We start from the raw sequence: 15,877 nt of genomic DNA, 5'->3' as shown, positions 1-15,877 counted from the left end.
TCTATGTGTCTCTATGGGTCTCTATGGGTCCGGTGCTCACCCTCTCCATGTGACACCCGGTTGGGGGGCAGGGGCCCCCTCACATGCAGGATCCCACAGCGATTGGGCATCTCGTCCTCATTGACGTACTCAGACGTGTTGTAGTAATCCACCGAGTGTACAATGCGCAGGTACAGCAACAGGCGGTCCAGGACCTGGGAATGGGGTTAATGGGGTCAATGGGGGTAATGGGGTTAATGGGGTTAATGGGGTGATGGGGTAATGGGAGTCAATGGGGGAATGGGGGTGATGGGGGTAATGGGGTAATGGGGGGAATGGGGGTAATGGGGTAATGGGGGGAATGGGGGTAATGGGGTAATGGGGGTCAATGGGGTGATGGGGTAATGGGGGTGATGGGGGGAATGGGGTAATGGGGACCCAATGGAATTCAATGGGACATCAATGGGACTCAATGGGACTCAATGTCACCCAATGGGACTCAATGTCACCCAATAGGACTCAATAGGACTCAATGTCACCCAATGTCACCCAATAGGACTCAATGGGACTCAATGTCACCCAATGACACCCAATGCCACCCAACAGGACTCAATGTCACCCAACAGGACCCAATGTCACCCAATAGGACTCAATGGGACTCAATGTCACCCAATGACCCCCAACAGGACTCAATGTCACCCAATAGGACTCAATGTCACCCAATAGGACTCAATGGGACTCAATGTCACCCAACAGGACCCAATGGGACTCAATGTCACCCAATAGGACCCAATGTCACCCAATAGGACTCAATGGGACTCAATGTCACCCAATGACCCCCAACAGGACTCAATGTCACCCAATAGGACTCAATGTCACCCAACAGGACCCAATGGGACTCAATGTCACCCAATGTCACCCATAGGACCCAATGTCACCCAACAGGAGTCAATGTCACCCAATGTCACCCATAGGTGTCACCTTGAGCAGCTTCTCATCACGCTCCACAGTGACCTCAGTGGGGTTGGGTTCTCGGGGGGGCTCCTCGGCCCCTGCCCCCCCCCCCAGCAGCTCCTCCTCCTCCGCGTTCACCTCCTCGATCAGGTAGTCGGTTATATGGCGAAGAACTGGGTTCTGGGATGGCACCGCCTGTGGTGACCCCATGACAGGTATAGGGGCTATAGGGTATGGGGGGTATAGGGGGTATAGGGGTAATGGGGTATATGGGGTATGGGGGTATAGGGGGGTATGGGGGGTTTGGGGTATGGGGGGTATAGGGGGGTATGGGGGGTATGGGGTATATGGGGTATAGGGGGGTATGGGGGTATAGGGGGTATAGGGGGTATGGGGGTATGGGGGGTATAGGGGGGTATGGGGGGTATGGGGGGTATGGGGGGTATAGGGGGGTATGGGGGGTACGGGGGGTATAGGGGGGTATAGGGGGGTATGGGGTATATGGGGGGTATGGGGTATATGGGGTATATGGGGGTATGGGGGGTATGGGGGGTATAGGGGGTATGGGGGGTATGGGGGTATAGGGGGTATAGGGGGGTATGGGGGTATGGGGGGTATAGGGGTATAGGGGGGTATGGGGGGTATAGGGGGGTATGGGGGGTATAGGGGTTATGGGGGGTATGGGGGGTATGGGGGTATGGGGGGTATGGGGGGTATGGGGGGTATAGGGGGTATGGGGGCTATGGGGGTATGGGGGGTATGGGGGGTATGGGGGGTATAGGGGGCTATGGGGTATGGGGGGTATATGGGGGTATGGGGGGTATGGGGCTATGGGGGCTACGGGGGTATGGGGCTCTATATGGTCTCTATATGGTCTCTATAATGTCTCTATAAGGTCCCCCCACAGGCCCATGGGCTCACTCACCGCAGCAGCTCCATCTGCGTTCCCCTCACCACTGCCATTGGTACCAGTGGTACCAGTCCCACTCCCAGTACCGGTTGTACTGGTACCAGTACCAGTGTTACTGGTGTTACTGGTATCCCCCCACAGCTGTGCCCTGGCGTCGAGCGCGTGCACGAGGCGCGCGGCCAGCTGGATGTCATGGGTGTCTCTATGTGTGCTCTATATGGTCTCTATAGTGTCTCTATATGGTCTCTATAGTGTCTCTAGATAGTCTCTATAGTGTCTCTATATGGTCTCTATGTGGACTCTATATGGTCTCTATAGTGTCTCTATATGGTCTCTATGTGGACTCCATGGTCTCTATAGTGTCTCTATATGGTTTCTATGTGGACTCTATATGGTCTCTATAGTGTCTCTAGATGATCTCTATGTGGACTCTATATGGTCTCTATAGGGTCTCTATAAGGCCTCCATAGTGTCTCTACATGAACCCCCATAGCCCCCATGTGCTCCCTCCCTTCACTCACCGCAGCAGCAGCTCCATCCGCGTTCCCCTCACCGCTGCCATTGGCACCAGTGGTACCGGTACCACTCCCAGTACCGGTGGTACCGGCTGTACTGGTGTTACTGGTGTTACTGGTGTCACCCCATAGCTGTGCCCTGGCGTCGAGCGCGTGCACGAGGCGCGCGGCCAGCTGGATGTCATGGGTGTCTCTATGGCTCCCTATATGTACTCTACATGTACTCTATATGTGCTCTATATGGCTCTGTAAGGTCTCTATAGTGTCTCTATAAGGTGCCCCCATAGCCCCCATGTGCTCCCTCCCTTCACTCACCGCAGCAGCAGCTCCATCCGCGTTGCCCTCACCGCTGCCATTGGCACCAGTTGTACCAGTCCCACTCCCAGTACCGGTTGTACTGGTCCCAGTACTGGTGTTACTGGTGTCACTGGTGCCCCACAGCTGTGCCCTGGCGTCGAGCGCGTGCACGAGGCGCGCGGCCAGCTGGATGTCATGGCGCACGATGGGTCTGTGCTGGGTGATGCCGCTCACGTTGCGCACGCGCCGGGTCAGGTCCCGGTTCACACCCGGGCTCAGCTCACAGTCACGGAGCTGTATAGGGAACATAGGGACATATAGGGACCATAAGGTACCTATAGATACCATAGACACCCATAGACACCCATAGACATCCATAGGTACTCATAGGGACCCATAGACACCCATAGGAACCCATAGGGACCCATAGATACCATAGACACCCACAGACACCCATAGGTACCATAGACACCCATAGATACCATAGGCACCCATAGGAACCCATACATAACATAGGTACCCATAGGGACCCATAGACACCCATAGGTACCCATAGGTACCATAGACACCCATAGGAACCCATAGATATCATAGGCACCCATAGGTACCCATAGAACAGTCAGAGATACCATAGGTACCATAGACACCCATAGGTACCCATAGGGACCCATAGGTAACCATAGGTACCCATAGGGACCCATAGATATCCTAGGCACCCATAGACACCCATAGGTACCATAGGGACCCATAGACATCCATAGAGACCCATAGGAACCCATAGGGACCCATAGATACCATAGACACCCATAGGGCAGCCATAGGTACCATAGACATCCATAGGTACCATAGAGCACCCATAAGGTACCCATAGAGACCCATAGATACCATAGGTAACATAGGGCAGCCATAGGTACCCATAGGTACCATAGGCACCCATAGGAACCGTAGGGCACCCATAGGAACCGTAGGGCACCCATAGGTACCATAGGGCAGCCATAGGTACCACAGGGCACCCATAGGTACCATAGGCCACCCATGGACACTGTAGGCACCCATAGGCACCATAGGCACCCATAGGAACCACAGGAACCCATAGATACCATAGAGCACCCATAGGCACCGTAGGACACCCATAGGTACCCATAGGGTACCCATAGATACCATAGGCACCCATAGATACCATAGGCACCCATAGGTACCCATAGACACCCATAGGGTACCCATAGAGACCATAGGCACCCATAGGTACCATAGGGCACCCATGGCCACCATAGGCACCCACTGTAGGAGCCACAGACCCCAATGTCCCTCCTGCATCCCTTCCAAGAGATGCTCAACTCCCCCACTAAACCCCCCCAAAACCACCCCAAAACACACCAAAAATACCCCAAAATCACCCCAAAACACCCAAAATCAACCCAAAACACCCCAAAATCCCCCAATTTCACCCAAAAAACCCCAAAATCCCCTAAATTCACCCCAAAACCCCAGCCCAGACCCGGATGTTCTGCAGGCTCCAGCAGATCTCCTTGATGTTCACACTGCGGTCAAAGGTCACCCAGCCCCGGCGGAAGAACCTGCATGGGGGGGGCAATGGGGGGACCCCATAATGGGGGGTAATGGGGGGACCCCATAATGGGGGGCAATGGGGGGGGCAGGATGGGACCCATATAATGGGGGGCAATGGGGGGACCCCATAACCAACACCCATATAATGGGGGGCAATGGGGGGACCCATATAATGGGGGGCAATGGGGGGGGCAGGATGGGACCCATATAATGGGGGGCAATGGGGGGACCCCATAACCAACACCCATATAATGGGGGGCAATGGGGGGACCCATATAATGGGGGGCAATGGGGGGACCCCATAACCAACACCCATATAATGGGGGGCAATGGGGGGGGCAGGATGGGACCCATATAATGGGGGGCAATGGGGGGACCCCATAATGGGGGGCAATGGGGGGACCCCATAACCAACACCCATAATGGGGGCAATGGGGGGACCCATATAATGGGGGGCAATGGGGGGGGGCAGGATGGGACCCATATAATGGGGGGCAATGGGGGGACCCCATAATGGGGGCAATGGGGGGATCCCATAACCAACACCCATAATGGGGGCAATGGGGGGGATAACCCCATAATGGGGGGCAATGGGGGGGGACCCCATAACCAACACCCATAATGGGGCTCAATGGGAGGGACCCCATAATGGGGGCAGAGATAGGATGGGACCCACATCATGTGGGGCAATGGGGGGGGATCCCCATAACCAACACCCATAATGGGGGGGACACCCCCATAATGGAGCACAATGGGGTGGGTATCCCCACAATGGGGTGCAATGGGGGGGACACCGCCACAACGGGGTGCAATGGGGGGGATACCCCCACAATGGGGCACAATGGGGAGGACACCCCCACAATGGGGTGCAACGGGGGGGGGATACCCCCACAATGGGATGCAATGGGGGGGATATCCCCACAATGGGGCGCAATGGGGGGGATACCCCCACAATGGGGCACAATGGGGGGGGGATACCCCCACAATGAGGTGCAATGGGGGGGACACCCCCACAATGGGGTGCAATGGGGGGTATACCCCACAATGGGGTGCAATGGGCGGGTCCCCCCACAATGGGGTGCAATGGGGGGTGGATACCCCCACAATGGGGTGCAATGGGGGGGATATCCCCACAATGGGGCGCAATGGGGGGGATACCCCCACAATGGGGGGATACCCCCACAATGGGGCGCAATGGGGGCTCCCCCATACCCACCTCCTCTCCGGCTGCGGCTCGGACAGTGCCACCCTCATGAACCCAGGGTACCTCTTACACAGCTGTATAGGGGACGGGTTATAGGGTCAATGGGTTTTGGGGTGCCCCATAGCACCCCATAACCCCCCCCATAGCCCCCCCATACTCACTGCTACTATCTCAGCCTGGGATATATTGGGGGCGATGTTCCTCATGAATAGGGAGCAGGTCTTGTGTAGGGGACGGGGTTTGGGGTCACCCCCCCCCATGGACCCCCCCATTGAGGAGGAGGATGGTACTGCCCCCCCCCGACCCCCCCATTGGGTCCTTGGGCTTTGGGGGGGCCGGGACCCCCTCGTCTTCGTGGGGGGGGTTGTCCTTGGGCTTGTCGTCTGGGGGGGGAAGGGGGGTGAGAAACATATAGGGATATCCCATAGGGAGCATCCCATAGGGAGACCCCCATAGGGACACCCCCATAGGGAGACCCCCATAGGGAGCATCCCATAGGGACATCCCATAGGGAGACCCCCATAGGGGCCCCCACATATAGACCCCAACAGTGACCCCATAGGCCCCCCCATATGGACCCCAATAGAGACCCCCCCATACAAACCCCTATAGGGCCCCCCCATAAGGACCCCAATAAGGACCCCATAGTGACCCCCCCCAATACAAACCCCTATAGGGACCCCAATAAGGACCCCATAGGGACCCCCCCATACAAACCCCTATAGGGCCCCCCTATAGGGACCTATATGGGACCCCCCGATACAAACCCCTATAGGGCACCCCATAGGAACCCCAATGGGACCCCCCCATACAAACACCAATAAGGACCCCATAGGGCCCCCCATAGGGACCCCCATAGGGCCCCCCCCATAGAGACCCCAATAAGGACCGCAATGGGCCCCCCCATACGCACCCCTATAGGGCACCCCCATAGAGAACCCCCCATAGGGCCCCCCCATAGGGACTCCCATAGGAACCCCCCCATACAAACCCCCATACAGACCCCAATAAGGACCCCATAGGTCCACCCCATAGGCCCCCTATAGGGCCCCCCCCATAGGACCCCATAGTGCCCACCCCATAGGCCCCCATAGGGCCGCCCCATAGGACCCCATAGTGCCCACCCCATAGGTCCCCTATAGGGCCCCCCCATAGGACCCCATAGGCCCACCCCATAGGACCCCATAGTGCCCACCCATAGGGACCCCAATAAGGACCCCATAGGGCCCCCCCATACAAACCCCTATAGGGCCCCCCCATAGTGCCCACCCCACAGGTCCCCTATAGGGCCCCCCCCATAGGGCCCCCCCATAGGCCCCTATAGGGCCGCCCCATAGGACCCCATAGTGCCCACCCCATAGGCCCCCATAGGTCCCCCCCATAGGCCCCTATAGGGCCGCCCCATAGGCCCCCACAGTGCCCACCCCATAGGCCCCCTATAGGGCCGCCCCATAGTGCCCACCCCATAGGTCCCCTATAGGTCCCCCCCATAGGCCCCCCATAGGCCCACCCCATAAGCCCCCTATAGGTCCACCCCATAGGTCCCCCCCATAGGCCCCCATAGCTCCACCCCATAGGCCCCCCATAGGTCCCCCCCATAGTGCCCACCCCATAGTGCCCACCCCATAGTGCCCACCCCATAGGCCCCCTATAGGGCCGCCCCATAGGACCCCATAGGCCCCCTATAGGGTCCCCCCCTATAGGGCCGCCCCATAGGCCCCCATAGTGCCCACCCCATAGGCCCCCTATAGGGCCCCCCCATAGTGCCCACCCCATAGGCCCCCTATAGGTCCACCCCATAGGGCCCCCCCATAGGACCCCATAGTGCCCACCCCATAGGCCCCTATAGGTCCCCCCCATAGGCCCCCATAGGTTCCCCCCATAGGCCCCCATAGCTCCACCCCATAGGACCCCACAGAGACACCCCCCATACAAACCCCTATAGGGCCCCCCCATAGTGCCCACCCCATAAGCCCCCTATAGGGCCCCCCCTATAGGGCCCCCCCCATAGGCCCCTATAGGTCCCCCCCATAGGCCCCCATAGGTCCCCCCCATAGGCCCCCATAGGTCCACCCCATAGGCCCCCCATAGGCCCCCCCCATAGTGCCCACCCCATAGGCCCCCTATAGGGCTCCCCCCATAGTGCCCACCCCATAGGCCCCCTATAGGGCCCCCCCATAGGCCCCCTATAGGTCCCCCATAGGGCCGCCCCATAGGACCCCATAGTTCCCCCCCATAGGACCCCATAGTGCCCACCCCATAGGCCCCCTATAGGGCTCCCCCCATAGTGCCCACCCCATAGGCCCCCTATAGGCCCCCCCCCCATAGGTCCCCCCCATAGGCCCCCATAGGTCCCCATAGGTCCACCCCATAGGCCCCCATAGGTCACCCCCATAGGTCCCCCATAGAGCCCCCCCCTAGGGCCCCCCCCCATAGGCCCCCCCCCATAGGCCCCCTATAGGGCCCCCCCCATAGGACCCCATAGTGCCCACCCCATAGGTCCCCATAGCTCCACCCCATAGGCCCCCTATAGGGCCCCCCCCCCTAGGGCCCCCCCCATAGGTCCCCCCCATAGGCCCCCATAGTTCCCTCCCATAGGTCCCCTATAGGTCCCCCCCATAGTGCCCACCCCATAGGCCCCCTATAGGTCCCCCCCATAGGACCCCATAGTGCCCACCCCATAGGCCCACCCCATAGGCCCCCATAGGTCCACCCCATAGGCCCCCATAGTGCCCCCCCCATAGGCCCCTATAGGTCCCCCCCATAGGCCCCCATAGTGCCCACCCCATAGGCCCCCTATAGGTCCCCCCCATAGGTCCCCTATAGGTCCCCCCCATAGGACCCCACAGTGCCCAATCCATAGGCCCCCTATAGGACCCCCCCATAGGGACCCCAATAAGGATCCCACAGAGACCCCCCCATACAAACCCCTATAGGGGCCCCCCATAGTGCCCACCCCATAGGTCCCCTATAGGGCCCCCCCCCTATAGGTCCCCCCCATAGGCCCCCATAGTGCCCACCCTGGCTCTCAGCCTGGCGCCTGCCTCGCTCCCGGTCACTGTCTGAGTCCTCATCCTCATCTTCATCACTGTCATTGGGGGGGCGCTGGGGGCGGAGCCAAAGGGGAGGGGGCGGGGCTTAGATGGGTTGGGGGGGGGGGGCTGAAGGGGGAGGGGCTTAGATGGGCGTGGTCAGAGGGGGCGGGGCTTAGAGGGGTGGGGGCTGAATGGGGCGGGGCTTAGAGGGGTGGGGGCTGAATGGGGCGGGGTCTAAAGGGGGTGGGGCTTAGAGGGGTGGGGTCTGAAGGGGAGGGGCTTAGAGGGGTGGGGACTGAAGGGGGCGGGGCTTAGAGGGGTGGGGGCTGGAGGGGAGGGGCTTAGAGGGGTGGGGACTGAAGGGGGCGGGGCTTAGAGGGGCTGGAGGGGGAGGGGCTTAGAGGGGGTTGGACTGGGGGGGCGGGGCTTAGAGGGGTGGGGGCTGAAGGGGGAGGGGCTTAGAGGGGTGGGGGCTGAAGGGGGCAGGGCTTAGAGGGGTGGGGTCCGAAGGGGGCGGGGTTTAGAGGGGTGGGGGCTGAAGGGGGAGGGGCTTAGAGGGGTGGGGGCTGAAAGGGGCGGGGCCAAGGAGCACAGAAGGGGGGGGCAAGGGATGGGGATAAGGGGCTTGGATCAAAGGGGAGGGGCTTATAAAGGGGAGGGGCCATGGGGAAAGGGGAGTGGCCTATTGTAAGACAGGGGGCGTGGCTTAGAGGGGTGGGGCCCGAAGGGGGCGGGGCCACAGAGCACGGGGGGGGGGCAAGGGATGGGGATGAGGGGAAGGGGGGCTAGGATCAAAGGGGAGGGGCTTATAAAGGGGAGGGGCCTAATGTAGGACAAGGGGCGTGGCTTAAGGGGGGGTGTGGCCTGAAGGAGGCGGGGCCATAGATCACGGGGGGGGGGGGGGGGCAAGGGATGGGGATGAGGGGAAGGGGGGGCTTGGATTAAAGGGGAGGGGCTTATAAAGGGGAGGGGCCAAGGGGAAAGGGGAGGGGCCTAATGTAGGTCAGGGGGGCGTGGCTTGAAGGGGCGTGGCTTAAGGGGGGCGGGGCACTCACCTTCTTGCCCTCGGCTCCCCCCTCCTCATCCTGGCCCTTGTCCTGCTCCTGGGGCTGCTGCTGCTGCTCCTGCCCCACTGATCCAGGCTCCTGCCCCACAGCTTCCCCTTCACCCTGCTCATGGGGGGCAATGGGGTTATGGGGGCAATGGGGGGCAATGGGGTATGGGGGGCAATGTGGTTATGGGGTTATAGGGTTATGGGGGGCAATGGGGGGTAATGGGTTATGGGGGGCAATGGGGGGCAATGGGTTATGGGGGGCAATGGGTTATGGGGGGCAATGGGGGGCAATGGGTTATGGGGGGCAATGGGTTATGGGGGGCAATGGGGGGCAATGGGTTATGGGGGCAATGGGTTATGGGGGGCAATGGGGTATGGGGGGCAATGGGTTATGGGGGGCAATGGGTTATGGGGTTATGGGGGGCAATGGGTTATGGGGGGCAATGGGTTATGGGGTTATGGGGGGCAATGGGTTATGGGGGGCAATGGGGGGCAATGGGGTATGGGGGGCAATGGGGTATGGGGGGCAATGGGTTATGGGGGGCAATGGGGTTATGGGGGGCAATAGGGGGCAATGGGGTATGGGGGGCAGTGGGTTATGGGGGGCAATGGGGTATGGGGGGCAATGGGGTATGGGGGGCAATGGGGTTATGGGGGGCAATGGGTTATGGGGGTCAATGGGGGAACCCAAAACAGACCCCAAAGGGACCCCAATAGGACCCCTATGGGGTGGGGGGGACCCCTTAACCACCCCTATGGGGCTAAAGGGACCCCATAACCACCCCTATGGGACCCCATAACCACCCCTATGGGGCTAAAGGCACCCCATAACCACCCATATGGGACCCCATAACCACCCCTATGGGACCCCAATAACCCCTCTATGGGGCTAAAGTGACCCCATAACAACCTCTATGGGACCCTAATACCCCTCTATGGGGCTATAGGGACCCCAATACCCCTCTATGGGGCCAAAGGGACCCCATAACCACCCCTATGGGACCCCATAACCACCCCTATGGGGCTAAAGGGACCTCATAACCACCCCTATGGGACCCCATAACCACCCCTATGGGGCTAAAGGGACCCCATAACCACCCCTATGGGACCCCATAACCACCCCTATGGGGCTAAAGGGACCCCATAACCACCCCTATGGGTCTAAAGCGACCCCATAACCACCCCTATGGGACCCCAATACCCCTCTATGGTGCTATAGGGACCCCAATACCCCTCTATGGTGCTATAGGGACCCCAACAGCCCCTCTATGGGGCTATAGGGACCCCAATACCCCTCTATGGGGCCAAAGGGACCCCATAACCACCCCTATGGAGCCATAGGAACCCCAATACCCCTCTATGTGGCTATAGGGACCCCAATAGCCCTCTATGGGGCTAAAGGGACCCCAATATCCCCTCTATGTGGCTATAGTGACCCCAATACCCCTCTATGGTGCTATAGGGACCCCAATACCCCTCTATGGTGCTATAGGGACCCCAATACCCCTCTATGGGGCTATAGGGACCCCAATACCCCCCTATGGGGCTATAGGGACCCCAATACCCCTCTATGGGGCTATAGGGACCCCAATAGCCCCTCTATGGGGCTAAAGGGACCCCATAACCACCCCTATGGGGCCAAAGGAACCCCAATAACCCCTCTATGGGGGTAAAGGGACCCCATACCCACCCCTATGGGACCCCATAACCACCCCTATGGGGCCAAAGTGACCCCATAACCACCCCTATGGGGCTATAGGGACCCCATAACCACCCCTATGGGGCCAAAGGGACCCCATAACCACCCCTATGGGACCCCATAACCACCCCTATGTGGCTATAGGGACCCCAATACCCCTCTATGGGGCTAAAGGGACCTCATAACCACCCCTATGGGACCCCAATAGCCCCTCTATGGGGCTAAAGGGACCCCATAACCACCCCTATGGGACCCCATAACCACGCCTATGGGACCCCATAACCACCCCTATGGGGCCAAAGGGACCCCATAACCACCCCTATGGGGCTAAAGGGACTCCATAACCACCCCTATGGGACCCAATACCCCTCTATGGGGCTATAGGGACCCCAATACCCCTCTATGGTGCTATAGGGACCCCAATACCCCTCTATGGGGCTATAGGGACCCCAATACCCCTCTATGTGGCTATAGGGACCCCAATACCCCTCTATGGTGCTATAGGAACCCCAATACCCCTCTATGGTGCCATAGGGACCCCAATATCCCTCTATGGTGCTATAGGGACCCCAATACCCCTCTATGGGGCTAAAGGGACCCCATAACCACCCCTATGGGACCCCAATAACCCCTCTATGGTGCTATAGGGACCCCAATAGCCCTCTATGGGACCCCAATACCCCTCTATGGTGCTATAGGGACCCCAATACCCCTCTATGGTGCTATAGGGACCCCAACAACCCCTCTATGGGGCTAAAGGGACCCCATAACAACCCCTATGGGACCCCATAACCACCCCTATGGGGCTAAAGTGACCCCATAACCACCCCTATGGGGTCAAAGGGACCCCATACCCACCCCTATGGGACCCCATACCCACCCCTATGGGACCCCATAACCACCCCTATGGGACCCCATAACCACCCCTATGGGGCCAAAGGGACCCCAATAGCCCTCTATGGGGCTAAAGGGACCCCAATACCCCTCTATGGTGCAATAGGGACCCCAATAGCCCCTCTATGCGGCTATAGGGACCCCAATACCCCTCTATGGTGCTATAGGGACTCCAATAGCCCCTCTATGGGACCCCAATACCCCTCTATGGGGCTAAAGTGACCCCATAACCACCCCTATGGGACCCCATTACCCCTCTATGGGGCTATAGGGACCCCAATAGCCCCTCTATGGGACCCCATAATCACCCCTATGAGACCCCAGTACCCCTCTATGGGGCTATAGGGACCCCAATACCCCCCTCTATGGGGCCAAAGGGACCCCAATAGCCCCTCTATGGGGCTAAAGTGACCCCATAACCACCCCTATGGGACCCCATAACCACCCCTATGGGGCTAAAGGGACCCCATAACCACCCCTATGGGACCCCATAACCAGCCCTATGGGGCTAAAGTGACCCCATAACCACATCTATGGGGCTAAAGGGACCCCATAACCACCCCTATGGGACCCCAATAGCCCCTCTATGGGGCTAAAGGTACCCCATAACCATCCGTATGGGACCCCATAACCACCCCTATGGGGCTATAGGGACCCCAATAACCCCTCTATGGGGCCATAGGGACCCCAATACCCCTCTATGGGACTATAGGGACCCCAATACCCCTCTATGGAGCTATAGGGACCCCAATACCCCTCTATGGGACTATAGGGACCCCAATACCCCTCTATGGTGCTATAGGGACCCCAATACCCCTCTATGGGGCTATAGGGACCCCAATACCCCTCTACGGAGCCATAGGGACCCCAATCCCCCTCTATGTGGCTATAGGGACCCCAATACCCCTCTAGGGGGCCATAGGGACCCCAATACCCCTCTATGTGGCTATAGGGACCCCAATACCCCTCTATGGAGCCATAGGGACCCCAATACCCCTCTATGGAGCCATAGGGACCCCAATACCCCTCTATGGGGCTATAGGGACCCCAATACCCCTCTATGGTGCCATAGGGACCCCAATAGCCTCTCTATGGTGCTATAGGGACCCCAATACCCCTCTATGGGACCCCAATACCCCTCTATGGGGCTAAAGTGACCCCATAACCACCCCTATGGGACCTCAATAGCCCTCTATGGGGCCAAAGTGACCCCATAACCACTCCTATGGGACCCCATAACCACCCCTATGGGGCTAAAGGGACCCCATAACAACCCCTATGGGACCCCATAACCACCCCTATGGGACCCCATACCCACCAATATGGGACCCAATAACCACCCCTATGGGACCCCAATACCCCTCTATGGTGCTATAGGGACCCCAATACCCCTCTATGGGGCCATAGGGACCCCAATAGCCCTCTATGGGACCCCAATACCCCTCTATGGTGCTATAGGGACCCCAATACCCCTCTATGGGGCCATAGGGACCCCAATAGCCCTCTATGGGACCCCAATACCCCTCTATGGGGCAGCCCCCAACCTTCTTGTCCTCCTCTGCCCCCTTGGGCTCTGTGGGTCTGGGCTCCTCCTTGCGTTGACCTTCGGCCTTGTCCCCTCTCTCCTCCTCCTCCTCCTGCTCCAGGATGCGCAGGTCGTGCTCCGTGCCCCCCTCCATCTTGATCACGGCTATGGGGGGGGGGGGGTTAGCACCACATGGATGGGGGGGGAGGGGTTAGCCCCCCCATGGATGGGGGTTGGGGGGGGGGGGGGGTTAGCACCACATGGATGGGGGATGGGGGGCAGGGATGGGGGATGGGGACCAGGGATGGGGGATGGGGTTAACACACCATGGATGGGTTTAGGGCCCCATGGATGGGGTTAGCACCCCATGGATGGGGGATGGGGACCAGGGATGGGGGATGGGGACCATGGATGGGGTTTGGGTACCAGGGATAGGGGATGGGGTTAACACCCCATAGATGGGGGTTGGGGTTAGCACCCCATGGATGGGGGATGGGGAGCAGGGATGGGGGATGGGTTCACCCCCCCCATGAATGGGGTTTAGGGCCCCATGAATGGGGTTTAGAGTACCATGGATGGGTTTAACCCCCATGGATGGGGGATGGGTACCATAGATGGGGGTTGGGGACCAGGGATGGGTTAACCCCCCATGGATGGGGGATGGGGAGCAGGGATGGGGGATGGGGTTAACACCCCATGGATGGGGGATGGGGACCATGAATGGGGTTTAACCCCCCATGGATGGGGTATGGGGACCAGGGATGGGGTTTGGGGACCAGGGATGGGTTTAGGGCCCCATCAATGGGGTTAACCCCCCATGGATGGGTTTAGGGCCCCATAGATGGGGGTTTGGTACCAGGGATGGGGGTTGGGGGCAGGGATGGGATTAACCCCCCATGAATGGGCTTTACCCCCCCATAGATGGGGGTTGGGTACCATGGATGGGGTTTAACCCCCCCTGGATGGGTTTAGGGCCCCATGGATGGGGGATGGGGACCAGGGATGGGGTTAACCCCCCATGGATGGGGGTTGGGTACCAAGTATGGGTTTAGCTCCCCATGAATGGGGTTTCGGGTACCATGAATGGGGTTTAGGCCACCATGGATGAGGTTTGGTTACCATGGATGGGTTTAACCCCCATGGATGTGTTCAGGTCCCCATGAATGTGGTTTTGGGTACCAATGATAGGTTTAGGTCCCCATGGATGGTGTTTATCCCCCCATGGATGGGGTCTGGGTACCAAGTATGGGGTTAGCTCCCCATTAATGGGTTTAGGGCCCCATGGATGGGGTTTGGGTACCAAGGATGGGGTTTAACCCCCCATGGATGGTGTTTAGGGCCCCATAGATGTGTTCACCCCCCCATGAATGGGGTTTAGAGCCCCATGAATGGGGTTTGGGTACCATGAATGGGGTTTAGCCCCCCATGAATGGGTTTAGGGTCCCATGGGTGGGGTCTGGGTACCAAGGATGGGGTTTAACCCCCCATGAATGGGGTTTTGGGTACCATGAATGGGGTTTAGGGCCCCATGGATGTGTCCCTCCCCCACCTGCATCCAGCATCTTGACGATGGCGGTTGGGTACCAAGTATGGGTTTAGGGCCCCTTGGATGTGTTTACCCCTCTATTGATGGGTTTAGCTCCCCATAAATGGGGTTTATCCCCCCATGGATGGTGTTTAGGTCCCCATGAATGTGGTTTTGGGTACCAAGGACAGGTTTAGGGCCCCATGAATGGGGTTTCGGGTACCATGTATTGGGTTTAACCCCCATGGATGGGGTCTGGGTACCAAGTATGGGGTTTACCCCCCTATGGATGGGTTTAGACCCCCATGAATGGGGTTTGGGTACTAGGGATGTGGTTTATCCCCCTATGTATGGGTTTAGGTCCCCATAGATGTCCCCTCCCCTTCCCCCCCCCCCACCTGCATCCAGCATCTTGACGATCTCCGGTGCCCGGTCGATGTCCAGCAGCAGGTTCTCGAACCAGCCGTTATCCGCCAGGTACAGGAACACATTGAGCCTGTTCCTGAGCGCAGCCTGAGCCTCCTGCCGCCGCCTCCCGACCTCGTCCGGGTGGTACTTGGAGCGGAACCTGTGCCATAGGGGGGGGTCAGTGTGCACCCCTCCATTGGTGGTAATGGGATGGGCCAGACACCCCTCCGTAAGGATACAATGGGATGGTCCAGACCCCCCTCCGTAAGGATACAATGGGATGGTCCAATGTGTAGGACCCCCCTCCGG

General features: G+C 59.3%; 1 protein-coding gene across 1 annotated transcript in view; it reads right to left on the bottom strand.

Moving 5' to 3' along the window:
- SRRT (serrate, RNA effector molecule) overlaps positions 1-15,877 on the bottom strand; it is a 48,202-nt gene that overhangs the window by 19,148 nt on the left and 13,177 nt on the right. Inside the window, 10 exon segments of the mRNA XM_034073496.1 lie at positions 41-194; positions 961-1,128; positions 2,674-2,949; positions 4,154-4,232; positions 5,441-5,502; positions 5,590-5,811; positions 8,357-8,533; positions 9,519-9,632; positions 13,655-13,800; positions 15,559-15,728. Coding sequence (XP_033929387.1) covers positions 41-194; positions 961-1,128; positions 2,674-2,949; positions 4,154-4,232; positions 5,441-5,502; positions 5,590-5,811; positions 8,357-8,533; positions 9,519-9,632; positions 13,655-13,800; positions 15,559-15,728 — 1,568 coding nt within the window.

The sequence above is a fragment of the Melopsittacus undulatus genome (assembly GCF_012275295.1).
Source record: "Melopsittacus undulatus isolate bMelUnd1 chromosome 25 unlocalized genomic scaffold, bMelUnd1.mat.Z SUPER_25_unloc_1, whole genome shotgun sequence".
NCBI classification, from domain to species: domain Eukaryota; kingdom Metazoa; phylum Chordata; class Aves; order Psittaciformes; family Psittaculidae; genus Melopsittacus; species Melopsittacus undulatus.
This window is presented reverse-complemented; position numbering and strand designations above follow the sequence as displayed.